Raw genomic sequence first — 20,142 nt, forward strand, 5'->3', positions numbered from 1 at the left:
TTTTGTGCCTTTCATTTATTGGGGGGAAATTTGCCGTAATCGCCACGCTTGGCAGGCGGGTTGGCGATCGCAGTATTTCCACCGTAATGTAGGGACGCTGCTGCCCGTCCTCCGGTGGTCTGGACGCAGTTTAACGACGTACCCGGGTCGTTTAATAGTATAGTATATTTAATAGTATAGTATTGCATTATTAATATCTTTGATCTGAAAAGTTCCCATACAATTTTACTCTGTCACATAAATTTAACTCCGGATTATAATTTTTGTAATAGTGTGGCCGCTAGGGGGCGCTGAGCGGCCCTAGGGGAGAGTTGTTTAACAATAAACAGAGAGTAGGCATTCATCATAAGTAAACATTTATTGTTTCTACACACCCACATTGGGAATAAAAAGTGTCCCTTAATGGCATTTTTATTAATACTCAATTTTTAAATGCCCTCATAAATAATAATATATTAGATCAAATACTAATCCTAGTTACCCCTCAAGTGCAGGAGTTTAATAAGTGCAGCTATATGGAATGATTCCTATCATAAAAGATAAATTCTCTGCTCAGTTTAGAATCAGCAATATAAAGCGCGCTGCTACCTTTGATCTTTGTAGCATCCCGCGGGAGCGCTGACGTATGTCCTGCTCGATACACTCTGATTGGACCATTTTAGAATACGACAGTAACCAAGCATTTTCAATGTTAGAGACAGGGTTATGACATAAAATTGTATTTTATTTCAATTTATTTGTTAGATAGAAAATTATTTGTAAAATTGTATTTACAATTTCTTGTTCAGCAAAATAATATTTCATTAAGTTTTTTTAACATCAATCATAAATTATGTATTTAACGTTATAAATCATGTCGTAGAAGTAACCGCCATAAATAGTCATGGAGATGTTTTATAATATTTGTGCCGGATGTCCCGCGACCGGCAACACATAAATACTGACAAATATTCCTGATCTCTGACAAACTGCAGCAAAGATACCGAGACTTCGAAAAATAGCTCTGTTTAGTATTAAATTTTTGTCCATATAAGATTACATTAATAATATCCGTTACAGTTTCAAACATTAGATATCTGTTAACGTTTACGATTTGTGTAAACACAGAAGCGGATCAAACAGAGCGATAGTTTGTTTATCCAATTGTAAAGCACTCCACTTACCATCAGACCATCTCTCCGCCGACCATCAAAGGACGTGCACGAATTAGAAATGTAATGAGTAATCGTTCTTACCCCGGTTTAGTCTGCGAAACTTAGTCGTTGAAAAAGGTTAGTTCATTCCCTGATATAATAATGTGGCCATCTTTAAAAGAATGACGGAATAAGAAGACAAATATACTTGGTACGATCTTTCCACAAACGGTACCAAATTGTTATAAACAATGTTTCATGTTCGGTCGCACGTTCACTGCGCAATTTGTTTGTTGATTCAAATGTTTCATGTGATAATGACGCGCAATGAATTACCGCGAATTTGTCCGCAAGGTGATCCGCACAATATCAGCAGGTGATCAAACAGTATGGACAAATATTTCTGCAGCGCTCCATTGTGCCGCAGCGACAATTGTCGCACGTCGACACTGGAGTGACCTCATCGTGTTATGCTTTTTGTTTTGTAACTTTGATAGCTTAATGACGAATGTATTTATTGTTATCCAACATTACAATGTACTAAATTGACTTATGCTGTCTCTGTCACACTAAAGTGTTAGTTTGTTGCAATATTAAGATAATCTTTAATAAATCCGAGTATATCTCGCGGCTGTTTCGCCGACGATCTGAGTCATGTTACGTGGCGTTGTGATAACACATGACATAATTTTCTAGCGCCGTATCTCCGGCGCAGGTAAATACTGTTTTTGTGTAATTACGCACATATTTGTCTGCACGTTGTTATATCTTAAACTTTCTACAGTCAACATTAGTACTTATGATAACAGTCTATACTAGTTAAGTATGCATATTTCGTTATTGATTAGACAATTAGACGTCCCTAGCTTATAAGAGCAATTAAATTTGAAGGTCTCATTGTACTGGGCAAAATTATCTTCATTGAATGCTTTCCACTCATGGTACTTGTAGTCGAGAGCGTCACTAACAACCGACAGGGTCTCTGCCGAAAGACGAATACAATGAGTGTGGGGGTGAGAGCATGCTTCACGCCAGGATGCGGGCGTCCTGCCTGCCCTGCTGCAGCCGGGGACCAGTGAGGACACTTCAAATTCCCTACACCTTTTGTCAAGGACATTAGATAGACCTCAATTGATGAAATAACAAGGATATCTCATTTAATTACATGCAAGCAACATTCGTGATTTAAAACTCAAGAAAATTAAATCCTTACTAAATAATAAAAAAAGTAAGAAGGAAGCTAAAATACGCAATTAAATATCATTTACTCAACACAAAGCAAAACATTTTTAGTGAGAAAAGTATAGTATAATTTTGATTAATTCCTGGCCAGCTGCCAAGTCAATTCGGTCGCCATTTTGTTTGTCGCGGCGTCTGGCTTCCGGCCCGCTTCCTACACATGTTTCCTGCACATAATTGATTTTATTACAAAACTGGATTATAACCCTTCTAAGATGCCTGTAAACTTTATGTTCAAGAGTTCGTTAGTGTAATACAAATTTAGTTCTTGAAAAATTCTAACACTCAAAGCTTAAACCATTCGTTTTTCAGTTCGTAAAATATAAGTTTGTTAGGGGAAGTCCCTTCATCAATTAGACTGATGAACAACAAAAGGTTTTGTGCCGCGAGTGCTTGCAATTAATTCCTACTTGTGTTTCAAAAGTGCGTGGAATTTTAAAAGTCAAATACATAGAATTCATTTGAATAAATTGTAGCCGTGGGCATTAAAATCAATCTTTTAGCTTTAGTTGAAGTACGTGTATTGTCTGGTTTTGTATAGAACAGGGAATTAGATGTTGTTTTCCCGAGGGACATAATAAAGTTAACTGTTGACATATTTATATAAAGATAGTCGTCTATAGTCGCGTGGACAAGACCTTTTAAATATAAATTACTATATCTGTATAGACTGGCCATTATTTAAATGGCATTCAATATGCTTTTAGCAACTTTTGTATTTTATTTTTGTCGGTCAGTGCATTAAGTATGCAATAGTTTCATCTGAGGACATTGCAGGTTGCTCACCTCGCCCGTGCAGGGTTAATTCTCTCCATGTGAAGGACGGCGCAGGAATCCTGGCGCGAGGTGAGAGGTGAGATGTGCGGCCGGTGGGAGGGAGAGAGATGGTAGACTTTACGATACTTCGCTGGTCTATTTCAGTGCGTACCTGCATAGGACTGAACTAACTACTTATAGGGCTGACACATTAGGGAAATATTTAAATTTTTCCAAGATAATTTTTAAGTAATATCTTTTTACTTTTAAATTGCGAGTTGTTAATTAGCTTAATAACTTTTAATGAACAAAAATCAATAGACAGCCTCATAATAAAATGCAGAGGTTAAGTACATTTATTTTTATTTTATCTGTCTTAAAGATTTTCCATTATTGTGATTGTTTTAAGGGCATATTGAAAAAATCGATAGGTTTTTGCTAAGAATGATGCAAAACACGCTGGGGATATATTTTACTTTATTTAAAAAAAAAGTGAATCTAAGGGCATCCGATGGTGTCAGCCCTGCGCAACATTAGCGCTGCACTCGCGCCCGTCGCAGAGGAAGTAACGCGGCCGCCTCATGTCACACCTAAATATATAAATATTTACAGCACCGTCCGTCTGTCCGTCCCGCGGCGACTCCATTGAGCTTAGACGTACCTGTCACTTGATATTTAGGTACTTTGTACATTGTTTGCATACTTGAGATCGCAGTTTATACATGTTGAAGGATTAAATACTTCAAAAAGTGTGTGTTAATTTGTATTTAATTTTGAACAATTCATCTGGATGGGTGTTTTTTGGTATAATTCTTTTTAATGTTTATAAACAGGGCAAGAATAACATACAGTAAAACCTGCAAAAGGCTAAGTAACAAATTCAATTCAGTCATTACTTGCCCTGATTTCATTAACATGTAACTCATTTTAATGTGCTAGAAGAAAATGAATCAGTTCAGGAATAATGTATTAACTACGCTTTTACTTTAGAAATTGTTTAACAACTTTGAAAACGAGCTTCTGCGATATCAGACTGGTTTTTGTCGCAACTTGCGCTTTTACGCGTGGCCCCGGAAACTGATAAGAGTTACGTGATTGACTGGTTACCCTGGGAGGGGATGAGGGGAGGCTGTCAGTCGGGAAGTTGCCCAGCTCGCGGTTAAGTAACCTAGCAACCTGTCAACGTTGCACAGCCTGCACGAAGAGGGCAGCCGATCCACGCCGTGCCAGCCTTCGTGTCGGCCATCATGTTGCCAATACAATCAAGGTTAAAACTGTGCAACTGAAAGATTCGATAAATAAAGCTAATACAGTAATTTATGTCGTTACTAATAAAGATCTTATTACATTCTTCATTTACTAGGGATATGTCAAATTTCAAACATTGGCCTCAGCATTTCATCACTGAAATAGAAAAAGATTAAAAATGCCGCACCAATGCACTTGTAGAATATAAAGGAAGTCAAATTAGATTACTTCCTTAATTAAAATTTCCCGAATCAACATAGTAAATTACAATTAAGACAGATTTCCGCTTCAATGCACAAACGGTATAATTAAATCATTGTTTTATCAATAGTGTGGCGGCTCCGCACTCCGCACTCCGCACTCCGCACTCCGCACTCCGCACAGCACAACTACAGCTTGATAATGAACCAGTTCTTCCAAGGTCGACTCGCGAGCTCCTCAAACCACGCAGGCGGTGCACATCGATGAGATATACTCAATGAAATATGTATACCATTAAATGATTGATTTCTTAACACGCTCCCTGCGGCAAGTAAAATCATTATTCTTCATCTGGTGCGGCGGCGGGCCAAAATACGTCCCCTATGATATTTCCGCCAGTGTGTGGCAGGTCTTTCTAGCACTAGGATAGATTAAACTGCTATAATTTTGTGGATACATAATGTATACATTTTATGTAATGTAATGTATACATCTGAAATAATTGTTTCGCACTTCGTCCGCACCAGCTTAACTACCGCGTCTGGCCGATATCGGGCTGTTACGCAGTAAACTTATTAACTTTGAAGTTATAAGTTTAGCTTATACGCTGCTTACTCGAATTTCGTTAGCGGTGTATAAGCTACATCAGAGGACAATAAAACCTAAGGATTAACACTCAGATTGAAAATAATCAAAATCAGCATCATTTGAGTGTGATTACTAACGTCTTTAAGCGGAAACCTACTATCCTTTTTTACAGTTTAAACACAAAATCATCGGTATCTGAGCTACCGTCGCTGTGATTTAATATCTAAGTAAAAGGGCAGTATCGTTTTAGTACATTGAATATGATTTAGTTGCGCATGTCGCGGGCATGCGGCTGGCGGCGGCGGCAGCGGCGGCATGCGCCCCGACCGGTCCCGGGGACTTTTTGTTGCCTTTACCGAGCGTGCGCTCTGTACACGCTAATATTGCCTTCTGTTTTATACGGTGGTCGCAGAACTGGATGAATTTTTAACTATGTATAAATCCCTTGTGGTTAGTAACCATAAGCGTGAGCCGCCTTCTTCCCACTACACAGCTTTGTTTATCATAATTTATTCGCGTGTTAACATTTTCAAGTACTTCAGCGCGCGTCATAAGTCCTGGCTTTTGTATTCCCTAAAGTCAGACAGATACAAAGGGTTAACTGCCCCCGACAAAAGGCAGTTGTGTTGAATGCAGTTTCCTCGCTAAGCTGCAGCCGACGCAGCCGGACTACAATACGAGCTTTAAAACTATAATGAAACATGAGATTTTAAGCGCTTTCCGCTTGTTTACGCCTTATTTTCAGTTAGTTTTTTGTTGTAAACATTCTAAACATATAAAATCTATGATAACAGTACTCAAATAGCTTAAATAAATGTTTTTAATGGACCAAAAAAACTACTTTTTCTGTTATTTCAACACAGTTTTAATGCGAATCGGTAAAAATTAAGAATATTGTTCACACTATAATTGTTACGATTTTTATCGTAAAAACCTTTGAGTTTATGATTCGTGAAATGTTAGTGCGAGGTCGAACACACGCGTATACAAACCTTTCACAATTTTAACGCACGGCAAGTTTTTCGGCGCACAACTAAATAACTTTAATTAGCGATTTGATTGCAAACTGTGCGCCGCGGAACTGCGCCAATTAATGCCATTTGTTATTCCATATTGCGATTTACAATCGCCTTTAATCTGTCTTAATTAACGCGTAACTAAAGTCTTACTTTCATAAAAAAGGTTAAAAACATTTTATTGTAGTGACCCTGACTTCTCTATAAAGAAACCATTCAAACTTTAAGAAGTTCTCAGTGTTCTCATTTTTGAAGTTGATATTCCACATTTTTGTAGATTTTAGTGCAATTGAACAATATGTTATATAAAAGCGCGTATTGCTACAGTGATGTAATACGTTGGACTCTGGAAGCCGCACATCCGCGGCTGCGTTACGCAAGCATACCGCACTTGTTGCCATTACAACGAATTTTATGAATACCCGAGTTTTAACCATCGGAGATGCAGGTTAACTCAAAAGTATGTTACTTAACTTCAAGTGGAAGTAACACACGTTAACATAGTTTAAGTTATCAAGCATATTTCTTGAGATGTAGTCAAAGTTAAGCAAAAATAAATTAGAAGTAAAATGTCTGATAACTGCAAAAGGTTTTAATAATAAATTAACGAAACATGTAAAATAGAATTACCCTTTTAACTAAATTGCTTTTATATAGCCACATAGAATAATTTGTTAAGCTGAGAAACAAACCCGCACCTAGTTTCCAAAGTACTTCATCTATTTGTAAAGTGCCTGAGGGAATGGAGCTCCATCGGGAGCAATGGTGACACGTGATATGATACAATAAAATGCCTGAGGGATACTAAAGGGTAATACTGGCGTATTTTCATATTCTTTTGTTCTTCACGAATAGAATGCTTACAAAAGTCGCGAAGTGGGTTGCCATCAAAATTGCAACGACGCGCTGCACGCCGCGAGGAAACGGGATCAACCCTGACAAATAGCTGGCAACTGTTTCGTAAGGTAGCCTGTTACATAAATTACATGAATAACTTATTTTTCATCAACATGATTAACAAATCGAATGACATAAAAAGATAAACTTTATTACAATAAAAAATATTTTTCTCTTAGGAAAATTAAATTGACTATTATTACATTTTTCACTGCAAATAATTAAACAAGGAGACAACCCTGCCTGTTAGATATGGTATTGTACCTCTCCGAGCCATCTACCGTCAGTGGTATGACACCGAGTACATACTTCATAGCAACGACTGGTGGTTTACGGCCAGTAAAAGTCGCGGCAACTCGACCGCACACCAGAGGGACATAAATCCAGCCGCGGGAAGTGTTCCCTATAGGATGACTCATAAAGTTTTTACTCGAGCGCTGATAATCCAAATTTATACGCAAGAAGAAAAAATTCGAAATCATTGCCCTAATAGCGGCATCTTTTGTTACCGTAACAAAATCTTGATAATGTTTTATGTACAAACTTATCTCGCATAGAACATAACTTTAGTAAACTTTGTCGTGTATGAGAGGACAGCTTTATGCGCAGAGACGCCGATAACAACAAAATGGATAGTCTCAGTTGTTTATCTTGCATTACAATAAATCCTTATGAGGAGAAACCCTTGTGAGCTTTGCTGGAGATAACCTACGACTGCAGACAACTTAACACAAAGTTATTCTTTGAACACTTGACGTTTGAACTTCATAACATACTTAGATTAATAAAAGCTTTTTTACTGGCTATTCTTTTTAGACTGTGTAAACTATTATCAGTGTATTTGAGAAACAAAACAACATGAAACAATGAAAAACATGTTTCTAATCTTGGCTATGGATGCAGAGTACAGAATAAGGACGCGGCGAAGAGATGCGCCCAACTGACGGAAGAACGCGTCATCTTGCGACCTAAATACGATAATAGGTGCGCGTACGCGAGACAATATGCCGACGAGTGGGGTGACCACACAATCATGCAGACCTTATTTTTAAAAGAAAATAATTAATGTTTTTATAAGTAATCCTTATCTTCATTTGGTTTAACTTAAGTATTTCTCAAACTAATTTTATTTAAATGAAGCAAAACTAGTTATATTTTACACCGTAATTATAAAACAAAGTAAATTTTAGTTGTGGAAAGTTCACCTGTAGCTCAGTATCCAGAGATATCTAAGATTTAAAAAACATAAGAAAACTTTAGTAATAAATCCCAACAACGGGTATAATGTGGCTACCCTATACGAACTCATGAGAGTTCCGAGAACTTTGACGGGGCGCGTCATATTTCACAACATCGCAGTTTTCCCCTCACTCATTCCCGTCGTAAAGCCGTCAGGAATATTTTCCATCACTTCTTGTGATTTTAGACTCACCGCTTTTAAAACTGACCGTTTTAATGGCTTTCCTGAACTTTTGACAGGTGTTGCTAGTGATTTCAATAAAATAGAACAAGATATACGGTGACAAACGCAGAGCAAAAGATGCCAATCACGTTAAAAATGTATCAAATTACGGATATGTAAAAATATAAATACTTTAAAAACATTTTTACTCGTAACAAGAACACAACAAGCAATTACTTTACAGTTATTTTAATTTTTAACACATTAAACTAAGCTTTTATGTTGTTGTTTGTTTATGTTTATAATGTTTATGTTTATAACAACGGAAAGTGTTTGTGGCACGGATGTAATCGTTTACTTTTCTGAAACGAATTACCAGAAAGCGTTTAAGTCTTGAAAGCCTCAGTGCCTCTAGGGTTAGCACTTGATTTGTATTCTACAGGTCCTAGATTCGAATCCCGCTGTCTACTAACACGGTGAAGCAAAATACAGTGATGCAATTTGCACAAATCTGTTCAAAGACATACGTGAAGTTAATCATGCCGCAATTGTGGTAAGCTCTGAGCGCCTCAATGGGGGAAGTATGTAGAAGATAATGGTGATGTTTTACTGTTTGCATACAGTAGAGTAACATAAGAAACGTTTTTATACATAGTGATGTGCATGGAGCTTTTATATCTATAAGAAGGGCCCCACTCATTGATCGGTGCGGCTCATTCACTTGCAAATGCCTCTACGAAAACTCGCTATAATTTATGTGCTATTGTGTCTCGTGCCTTGTGCCGGCTAGGACGCATTTGTAATGGTGAATGTAAGCCCTTCGATACACTGAGCTTAACATTCTTTCATTTTTTTAATGAAACGCAAACAAATCGAATCCCACAGGAATGGAATACTACACGTATAAGAGTGCATCTACTAAAATATGTCTCTGTTAAATAGTTTACGATTACTTACAAATTGAAGGGCATATTCATACATAAATATGTAGATATACAGAACAACAAATGTTATTGTTTGCGGATGTGGTGACGCCGACTGCTGCAGGCGTAGGCGGGGAACAAACCAAGCGGCCGCCTAGACATCATCGACACGGCCAAGCTGGCCACGTGCAGACTGAACACGTGGGGCGCTTGTGTTCATGTCGTATATCTTTATCACCCATCTATGTTATCAGTATTTGAATTGTTGCAGTATATTTAACTTGCTTTCTTTACGAACAGCAAGGTACTAAGCTTAGTTTACCAAAATAGGGTACTTTAAACTAAAAAATAAGCATTTAAATGCTTGCATGATAAATTTTCGTGACCACATTTAAAACACTTCTGCGCATTAAACATTCGTTTAAAAATCTTTTTAAAACTCTTCCCGCGCTTTCAGAGGAAATGTAAATGAATATAAATAACCCGTGCATATACGTTTAGAAATGAATAGAAAACCCGTTGCATTTTAAAAACGTATATTTCAGCTGAATATTCTTTTCATTTTAAACGCTGCCGAATTACCGCTCTTGAGATATTTTCGCAAACGAGAGTTTTTAACTGAACTTTTATGCTTTTAAAAGTAACTCGTTTATAAAGATCTTTTTAAGACCTGAGAAAAATTTAATAACCATAGTTAAATAAAAAATAATACTATTATTAAGTATTTTCTTAAGAAGATATTTCATAGCCTTTGTAGTGTAAAATTTTAACTACCGTTTACTAACTATGAGGTACATTCACTACTTTGTATTTATTGACGACATTTTACAGTTTGTGAAACAGATGTCGTATTTAGAAATAGGTTAATGTTGATCGTTACTATAACAAAACAACACAGACCATCCGCTAACGCCTACTTAAAACTTGTATTCACATATCACAGATTTTCAACGTATTCGTTTAATTTTCAACCAATCATAATTTTATCATAATAGCAAAAAACTGCAGTTAACACATTCTCAAGGCTGTAAAACAAAAACAACTTGTCACGGTCAATACTTAAATTCGATGCGGGACAAAAAAAAGTCGTAAATATTTATTATCAACGTCACTTTATCAAGCCCTTGTCCTTTATCACAAAGAGAGACACGGCTGATGTTGTTTTGAACAATTTTTTCTTCAAAATACGTACTTTTTCTACAATCCTCTGTTCATCTATACTATCTATACTACATTGTAATAAAGCGTAAACACACACTTCTTTGTTGCGTAAGATGTCAGCATATTTTTGAATAATGCTTTTTTTAATAAAAAGACCTACACTTACGTCACGCTTTAGGCTATATATTTTCACGTCTTTAAACTTAGGGGTAAATATTTTGGATAAAAACCCTAATGTGGGAAAGAGACCATAAGTTGTTGCCAACATCAAGGAAGCAAAATTGCCAACGTTTGTCACTTCATGTTATTTTGACATTCGCAATTGACAATTTGACACATGTAAACAATAAAATAATTTTTTGCTTATGCAATCGCACGGGAACTGCTAGTTAAGGATATATTCCTTACCTTAGTTAATTAAACAAAGTCGTCGGTTTATAATATTTAATTACTACAATTACTTGTTAAGTAACACTCCCTTGGAAATTAGCCTTGCCAAGGAATCTGGCAATGATTTTTATATTAAAGTTTATTTTATTAAATTCATATTTGCAGTGCCACAGGAAGTGGCTAAATATCTTTGTAACGAAAAATTTAATTTAATTAAGTTTTTAACTCTCACGGTTAGATTAATAACTTAACACAAGTGAGTCATTAATACACCGACTATCGAAGTTTACGATAAATACTTAAGTCACAATAAAGCGGATAGCAGATAATATGCAACTTTTAACCTCAGAGTAAAAACATTCACGAGCTATACTCCTTGAACTTTAAAGTATTTAGGTTATTACCTCATACATTCGCGGTCGATTAAAGTATATTTTTATGAAATGTGATAATCATTACGATGTACGGATGTGCGTTTGTTCCCACGGCGCTGACGACTGCGGGCGGCTGCGGGCGGCGGGCGGCTGGCGGTTGTTGGTGGCTGTTGGATTAGCTCCGGAGATGAGTTGCGACTCACGTGACCTCACCAGATCGTACTGGGTCAGTGAACTCGGAAGGCTAACACCTTTTTTTTCTAGTTTTGTATACAATCGTTATGTATGGGTCTAAGTAACCTTCAAAACGCGTGACACAGGCCTTTTACAACAAATGCTTCTGAGCAATATTTATAGAATGTAGACTTAAAATACGGGAAAACTAGAAAAAACCTACAAAATCCTCAACAAGTACGACATAATAACAATAAAGATTTCTCAATTTTCGTGTTTCCCAGAAACTTGTAACGCCATGTTTTGTAGTAAGTTCTTTATAATGCTAATGAGTAACTTTCGTACAATTATGAAGATAAATACTATTGTGTTTTTTTTCGCTCACAGGTGACCGGAAGAATCGATTACACGGCTGTCGCAGCAGGCCGTTCCGGGAACGAAAACAATGCAACCTCTCGATGGATACCTCCCGCCGCCCCCTGCCGCCCCATGCACCACCGCACCCCCCGCACCCCATGCACGCACCGACCTAATCATTCTCATGTTATTATTGTTGTAATAAAAACCAATACATCCGGCGTCATACATTTAAGGATCTAAATACCATTTTATTTCAATAAATATATATTTGTAGCTTGATTTTAAACATTTTCAGAGCAAATACCTTCTCTGTCGTTCTCGGATTATGACAATTTTTAATCAAAGCCTGATATCCAGTGATTTAATGATTTACAATCGGACAGGAGACAAAATATATACGACATACAGTTTTAATATTAACACAGCAGCTGTACTAAACGTTAATAGGCCAGTAATAACCCGCCTGCATCAGCCTACACCTTACGATTATTGCCTATACATCATAAATTGTTTACACTAAATGACTTAAAATGATTATAAATCATTGAAAGTCTAAGAAGATTTTAAGCTTCTTAGTTTGAGAAGTTGGTCAAAAATTATTATCTGCGGTCGTAGTTCTACATCAAGAATTGACACAAAGAACGATCCCTCGTTCATTGTACGTAAAATAATTGTTACACAACAATTAAATGACCCAACAAAATATTATAAAAGTAATAAACAAAAAAAAGTTTAATGATTATCACACGCATGAGATGTTTAATGTAAATTATCGTGAGATTTTAAAATCCGCGTGAAATGATATCGCGCTATTGTTCTTGTGTTCACTTTCACTGCGCAATGAAAATGTTAAACGATCGGATTAGACCCCGAGCGCCTTCCCGACACGACACGCTCGCCAGACGGTTCACGTATTACCATAACCTCGAAACTAACTCGAACGTAAAATAACGCATCATGTTTAAGTGCATCTTGTCGCCAGGCTCAATTTAACAATATTATAAACAATAACCTGAACTGAGGAAATACACGAATAGATTTTCTTCTAATTGATTGCATTTCCAACTGTTTACTATAGAACGAGTTTCAGGTCAACCTTGTACTTGAAAAAATCTAAGCGACAATCAAATTAAAAATTTTCCTTCTATAGTTTACATAAATAAAATCTTAAAAAGTAACATTTTTGTCACACGGATTAAGATAAGAATAACAAAAGAACGTCGCATCGTTATAAAATCCAGTTAAAATGTAAAAAATTACCTGGATATTATTCTGAGAATTTCATTCTATTTAAAATTAATTTCTCACTAACATTGATTATCTTATCATTGCTTCCTTCTTGATATTAAAGGTAACGGAATTTTAAAATGTATTTATAGACTAAATTGCATAAGGACACAAAATCTCGTTAATTATTTGGTTATACTTTTTTTTATTTTACAAGTAAAAAAAATATTGTTGCGGTACAATAATTTTCCCGCGCATATCGCAACAAACGTGAACGTTACAAAAACTAACAGTTAACTAGTATGTTAATTATTTAACTACCATCAATTACTTACCGAAGAAGGAGTGTAAAGTCCGCAAATAACTGCGGTTCCGCGCCGCTGCGATCCTCACAAAAACTCTCACTCACTAATTAATTAAAAGTGCGGTAAATATCGCGCGTGCGTTGCCGCAGGTGAGGCGCGTGCTCGCTGCCTCAGCGCCGGGAACCGAGTGACCATCCACCACCAGCACCAGCAGCCGCAGTGCCACTCTTAGTTTGTAAACAGAACTGACGTGCTCCTTCAAAGAAAAAAAAACAATAATAGGAACATATAGCTATCGTTCTTGTCTTTTATATATTCTAGTTTCTAGAATATCCAAGTATACTGTGCGAGATTCAATTTGAATAGATAGATGGCTACAAGCTTTGTCTACATACACAGTCCGAAGACTGTTTCACAGTAATTATTTTTCATTAGCTATCTCTAATTATATTTATTAGTTATAATTTAAAACGTTGACATAAACTTAATGTTTCAATTTACAATAAACAAGTATTTAATTAATAGAAAAACTGATATAAATTAGTGAAACTCTATTTTTCACTTGGGATTATTTACGTCAAAAATAATTGACTGATTTTTAACTGTAAAAATTCCCTTGCATTTTTCATGCCCGAGGGCATTCCGTCTCTGTCGTTCAGTTGGCAGAACTTTATCCAGTCGCAGTTGCGAAGCCCGCCGGCGCTGGCTTATAGACTCCGAGCAACAACCGACAAAGTTATTAAGCCTGTTTAGTATATGAAGTAGTCGCAATAACAAAAACTTTCATCAGGCTGTTTTCTTTCTGTCAATCTATACTATTACGAGTATAACAAAGCGTAAACACACACTTCTTTGTTGCCTAAGATGTCACCAAGTACAGAATATTTTTGAATTTTTCTTCTTTTAATAAAGAGCCCCACACTTTCGTCACGCTTTGGGCTATATATTTTAACGCCATTAAACTTAGGGGGTAAATATTTTGGATAAAAACCCTAATGTGGGAAAGAGACCATAAGTTGCTGCCAACATTAAGGAAACAAGATTGCCAAGGTTTGTCACGTCATATCAGTTTGACATTTGCTATTGATAATTTGACAAATATAAACAATAAAATAAGATTTTCATAATTTCATGCGGATGAAGTCGCACAGGAACAGCTAGTTTTTATTAAAAACACCTAAAAAGTGGTACCATCATGTTTTCTTTACCATCGTTATCAATATGAGTAGTGTTACTAATATAACCCAATAAAAACGAGTGTCTACTCCTTATTTCCGATTTTTTAATTCGTTTTATAGCCACTTTTATTAAGTTCTGCAGTTCAAAACCATGGACATGCAATTAAACGTATTCCAACACTACAAGTATGCAAGTGACGGCAACACACAAGTTATTTCACCCACGGTTCAGGTTTACTGTTATTGCCAAATACTTTAATTTTATTATAGTTTTAGAAGAGTATTGACTATAACGTCTGTTTATTAATAAAAACTAGCTTCCCCCTGTGACTCCATCAACGTGGCATTAAAACCTAATAAATTACCCTTCTGAAAGTCAATCAAAAGGTACACCATAGACCATAGACAAGAGGTGTGGCGAGTGCGACAAGGTGGCGCCCGCTCGCGCCGGACACGCCCGCGGCAACTTGCAGCACGTATTATACTATGCTTCATGAGGCCTCCCTTTATGTAAAGGCTTTTAACTTAATTACATACATTAAAAGCCTGCGAGTGATATTACAGGTCATTTTTATCACTTCTGCCTTATTCAAGTCTTTTGCGAACAATAATACTATCGTACTTTAAACTTTTTTAAAGAGATTATCAGGAGTTTAAACTATTTTAAGTAATTGCTTAACCTCATCTATAGAATTCATAAATACAAGAGATATAAACTAAATTTAGTTAAAGTTACAGGAAATGTTTTGAATATGTCGAATAAAATTTTCACCTATATAGCGGGAATAAGTTTGCCTCTCATTCATTCATCTCCAGAGAAATCCCTCTACATACCGCTGCTGCATTGCAGAGGCACTGGAGTCCACATGTCTACGGATTAAACTAGGACATTTATTTAATACAGGCAATACATATTTCAGATTATTGTGGTTGTCTTTTGATATATTAATAAAATTTTCGATCTCTTAAAATTATGCAAACTTACTAACTGTATACATCGATGAAAAAATAAATGATAACTGAGTAGTTAATGCATTCATCAATCTTCTCACAAATCTAAGTATCAGTGCCGATAATCTAGTCATTTTATATTGTAAAATACTGAAGAATCTTCGGCGTGCCTAAGTGTGGTCACCCTACTCGAGTGCTCCGGTTTACTTCCCGCGCCGCACAAAGTAAGCATTTCTACTAAACAGGAGCGATGCTCAACTAAACCTTTAAGACTTGTTCACAACTAAACTAATATCCAAAGTTGCGTTATATCGTTTATTTGGTTTACGATAGAGCTACGACTGAAAGTGTATGGAAGAGCAGCCGCGTTGTGGAACGGTCTGTCCTCGGCGTTATTACCAAACCAATACGACTTAGGGTCCTTCAAGAAGCGAGCCTATCATTTCCACAAAGGCCGGCAACGCATCTGTAGTTCCTCTGGTGTTGTGGATGTCCAAGGGCGTCGTCAACCACCTAGGTGTCCGCCTAGTTTGCCCCCTTTTATTATAAAAAAAACATACTGTGCCGTCTCTCCGTAGGGACAAGCACAAGTTAATGATAGTGCTACGATTAAAAGTTTATCCCAGACCCAGGTAATAGGTCGCACTGAAGATAACTATCCGTTGTGTACTCGGTATATAGTTTACATTGTACATAAGCTATGTAACATAGTAAAGGTATATATTTACTACATATTTTGCAATATTCTTTATTAAACTTGTGAGGCCCATTCCTTACACTCAACCTTCTTCGAGATAATGACACCTCAGGGTATAAGTGTTCTTTTATCATCAATCTTGCAGACGAGGCCGCGATGGCCGCCGCATAAAGGATGTCCCGGATTCATTCGGCGGCTCCCAGGGGCGAAGTCGGGGTCACAAAACATGAAAGAACATTCTAGTTCTAGAGCTCTTCGTTTTCAGATCGTATCAAACCGGCGCTAAAAGCTCGACACCTTTTTACAGAAAACTTAAACGTAATACTGGTCCACTTAAAGTTATAGAAAGGAACATACAATTGTGTCGCATTAAAAACCTTGTTTTAAGTGATTGCTTATGACACCCACAGTTGATATCTAACGATGCTCGTAGAGCGGAGGATCGAGAAATGACTCGTAGCGTGTGATTACCTGATGATTGATTAGTTAGTGGCGTCAGTCGAGGCCGAGTGAGCCCAGATATATCGACATCTAACGACGCAGTTTACTTATTGCATGTCATTTTGTGTCATAATTCCCGCCATCCTGCACAACGTGGGCTTTCATTACCATACTAATATGTGCACATAACGTACAACTAAATTATCATAATCTATCGACTCACTTCCTATACAAGTAAATTAATAGATATAACCAGTGAAGAAATGATTTATGCTCTTTTAAAATAATATTGAGTACTATTAAAAATCTTAGTTATTTTTTTCAGGTAGTGAATGTTTTAAATAGCATGAAAGCATTATTTGTTGTAAATTATTTTTTTTATTTAAATAACTTGTATTATTTCAAAAGGCATGGTGCGCCTACTAAATATCTGCGAGCAAATTTATATAATTGTGTAATGCCATCCATAGAAAACCTTGCGCGCATCAACAATATATGTACTCGCTTATGCGTTTGATTTATTACTTAAATGTTATAATGTATTTTATTATTTATTTATTGACTCAAAGTTGGCTCAAAGCTTCATCACCGCAAAAAGATGTATTTACAATTTCCGCTCGAAAAATATTTTGGTTTTATAAATTACTAAACGAAAAATAGTGTCAAAAAGATGTTTCCTGACACTGACATCCGACAACAGCTGTTCGATTCTGAAATTGTCAGAAAACACCGCGTAAAGTATGGAATAGTACTGTAATATTCAAGAAAAACAATTAAACTTAACATAATAACATACAACTTTTGTAAGCAAAATGTTTGGTAAAGCGTATAAATTAAAATCAAATAATACTTTAAAGAATTCGGAAAAGTATGTAATTTTATTTTGTGTCTTGAGTGAAAATCAACTTTGTTTTTGTATTTCAATATTTTCTGTACACTTTTTCCAGGAAACATTTGGCACAGCGTATTTTAAATGAATTCCCAGCTGCTACTGATGAGAAGGTGAAAGAATTAGTACCTGTGAAGTCAAACACAAGTTGTATGAAATTGATTCTACACTCCGGCGAGACAGTGGGTGTGTATGTGGTGGACAACGTGCCGATAGTGATAGAGGCCGGCGAGGTGCTCGTGCCCACCGTCTGCGCCCTGTGGAAAGTGCCGGACCTCCTACCCACACTCATTATACATTCACTAGTCCTTCCCAAGGTATTCACCTCTTACTCTACAATTTTTATTTATAAAAACTCTTGTTTCATAAACTATGTGAACTTGTGTAAACAGTATTTTTATGTATATATTTTTTGTAAATGATATATATCCAATTTTTAAAGTTAGTTCCTTACATTTTTTTACAAATGTTGCCCGAGAAATGTCTTAGTTATATTGTTTAAAAAGAAAATAGTGTGTATATCCATATTGAAAGTTTTTGTACTGTTGGAGTAATAGATTCGTATTAATCCTATAAGAAAAATGTATGATACATTTAAAAAACCTTTAATGCGGAATAAATAATTCTATTGCTGTTTTAGTCAGATTTTTATGGAAAATTTCAGAGAGATCCATTTAGTTGTAGTTGATGTGGTAATATCTAAACTGTCACAGGCCAATAATAAGTAACTAAAATAGTGTGTGTATTGCATGTCAGCTAGCGGGCGGGGCGCCGCTGTACGCGCCGGGCGTAGCGATGGCGGGCGCGGAGTCGTTCCCCCGCTTCGCGCGCGGCGCGCTGCTGGCCGCCGCCACCGCAGACAACGCCGCTGCGGGCGCCGTCGGCCGAGCCACGCTCTCCTCCGCAAACCTCCTTAGAACCACAATGTCAGTTGCACTGTATTCCCAGAGAAAAAATCACTATACATTCTCACTGGGGTCGATGTTTTCCTTAACCATAGTAACTTTGCGTAAATTATGTACATATATGGTATGATAAATCGAAAATCTTATTAGTATGGTGTGAGTCAACCCAGAACCTGTAGATTACAAGTCAAGTGCATAACTGCTGAGCCCCCGACGTTTAGACAAAAACTTGTATGACTTGATAATCTTCAATAATGACAGCTTATTATTGACTCCTAGATAATCTAAATCCTCATTTTTAATTTGAAGACTGCTGCTGCTGACCAAATAAAACATTTCTAAGAAAATCTATTTTATTTTTTTTGTTTGTAGGGGTGTATGCATGGAGACGCTACACGTGTTTGGAGACCTGCTCTGCAAGGAGGCCAAGTTCACAAAGTTGGAGCGGCCCAAGCTGCAGCCCCCCGCCTACAGCCCCTCTGTGGACAGTGTCGCTGCACACATCACACTGGTTAGAAAAAATTTTAATCAACGAGGAGAAGGATTTGTATTTTTGCATGTATTGAAGTAGCTCAAAAACTACTGGACCAACTTTAAAAATTCTAACACTATTACAAAGCAATGTTACCAGTAACATAGGCTATGTTTTTACTATTTTTTTAATTTCACGCGGGCGATGTTGCGAGTAACAGCTAGTATCGTAAATTTGTACAATTTATAAAATGTAATAATATTTTTATTCAGTTAAGTATCCAGCAACCGATCAGAGAAGAATGGCCCAGTTTGGTCAAAGAAACATCTCCCGCTGAGAAATCGACTCATTTTCCAGTTTTAAATGAACCAAAAACAATTTGTGAAGACGAGACATTTGACAATGAGGAATTAGAGTTCGATGAAACTGTTCTGACAGGTAATTGCAGATTGTACTCACAGAAATTTATGTAAAAGTAAAAGTTAAGAATGCATATTTTATATGTTGAATTATTATCAGATAACTTACAATTTAGTGGAACAGGCCCTAAAACTTGCATTTTACTTGTTGAAAATATAGTAATAAGTATAACACGGTATTTCCAAATGAGTTTTCTTGTAATCATTATTATTAAACTATTTGCAATTCACCGTAGAACATTTAAAGTTTTCGATGTAGGACATTATATGAAGGGTGTAATTTCCAGATAGTTCACAAATAGAGGATGACCCGGTGCCTACGGACATGGACGAGCTGCTGCAGTGGTGTCTGCTCAGCTTCATCAAGCGGGAGGGCAAGAACCTGCAGCTGCCGCTCAAGACCAACCTGCTCTACAAGTAAATATTGTACATCCCGATACACACATTGTATCTCTACAAACATTGGAGACCATGGAACAAGTTTTTTAAATACGTTTTGAAAGTGTCTTACCCCTGGTATGATGTAATCGTGTGTGAAGCATGTGGCATGTTTCAGGAACCACCTGATGCCGCTGTGTCCCGCACACCGCAGCCTGGATGTCAAGAAGTCCAGCTACAAGAAGATGAGCAAGTTCCTCGACGCCATGCAGCAGGTACCGTTTACCTTCGCACCGCATTCTGAACATCTAACTTGTATCCAAAATGTGAATTAAATAGAGTTGTAGAGTGCGTCAGTGTGACATGGCGCTGCGTGTTCAAGGAAGGTTTGGTGGAGGTGCGCGAGCTGGAGAAGGGC

General features: G+C 36.9%; 3 protein-coding genes across 4 annotated transcripts in view; 1 reads left to right on the plus strand and 2 right to left on the minus strand.

The window, feature by feature from the left end:
• The window catches only part of LOC106108224, a 3,790-nt gene extending 3,133 nt beyond the window's left edge, over positions 1–657 (minus strand). The window contains exon 1 of the mRNA XM_013289324.1: positions 589–657. Coding sequence (XP_013144778.1) covers positions 589–657 — 69 coding nt within the window. The remainder of the gene's footprint in view (positions 1–588) is intronic.
• LOC106108285 (GAS2-like protein 3) overlaps positions 1–13,607 on the minus strand; it is a 48,956-nt gene extending 35,349 nt beyond the window's left edge. For both annotated transcript variants that reach the window (XM_013289408.1, XM_013289406.1), the window contains exon 1: positions 13,425–13,607. The gene's annotated coding sequence lies outside the window, so the exon portion shown is untranslated. The remainder of the gene's footprint in view (positions 1–13,424) is intronic.
• A 3,759-nt stretch (positions 13,608–17,366) lies between these two features.
• The window catches only part of LOC106108225 (eukaryotic translation initiation factor 2D), a 4,478-nt gene continuing 1,702 nt past the window's right edge, over positions 17,367–20,142 (plus strand). The window contains exons 1-8 of the mRNA XM_013289326.1: positions 17,367–17,529; positions 17,609–17,867; positions 18,307–18,476; positions 18,828–18,966; positions 19,200–19,365; positions 19,634–19,763; positions 19,903–19,999; positions 20,107–20,140. Coding sequence (XP_013144780.1) covers positions 17,474–17,529; positions 17,609–17,867; positions 18,307–18,476; positions 18,828–18,966; positions 19,200–19,365; positions 19,634–19,763; positions 19,903–19,999; positions 20,107–20,140 — 1,051 coding nt within the window. The 5' untranslated portion in view covers positions 17,367–17,473. The remainder of the gene's footprint in view (positions 17,530–17,608; positions 17,868–18,306; positions 18,477–18,827; positions 18,967–19,199; positions 19,366–19,633; positions 19,764–19,902; positions 20,000–20,106; positions 20,141–20,142) is intronic.

Source organism: Papilio polytes, unplaced genomic scaffold (genome assembly GCF_000836215.1).
Source record: "Papilio polytes unplaced genomic scaffold, Ppol_1.0 DF821733.1, whole genome shotgun sequence".
Classification (NCBI taxonomy): domain Eukaryota; kingdom Metazoa; phylum Arthropoda; class Insecta; order Lepidoptera; family Papilionidae; genus Papilio; species Papilio polytes.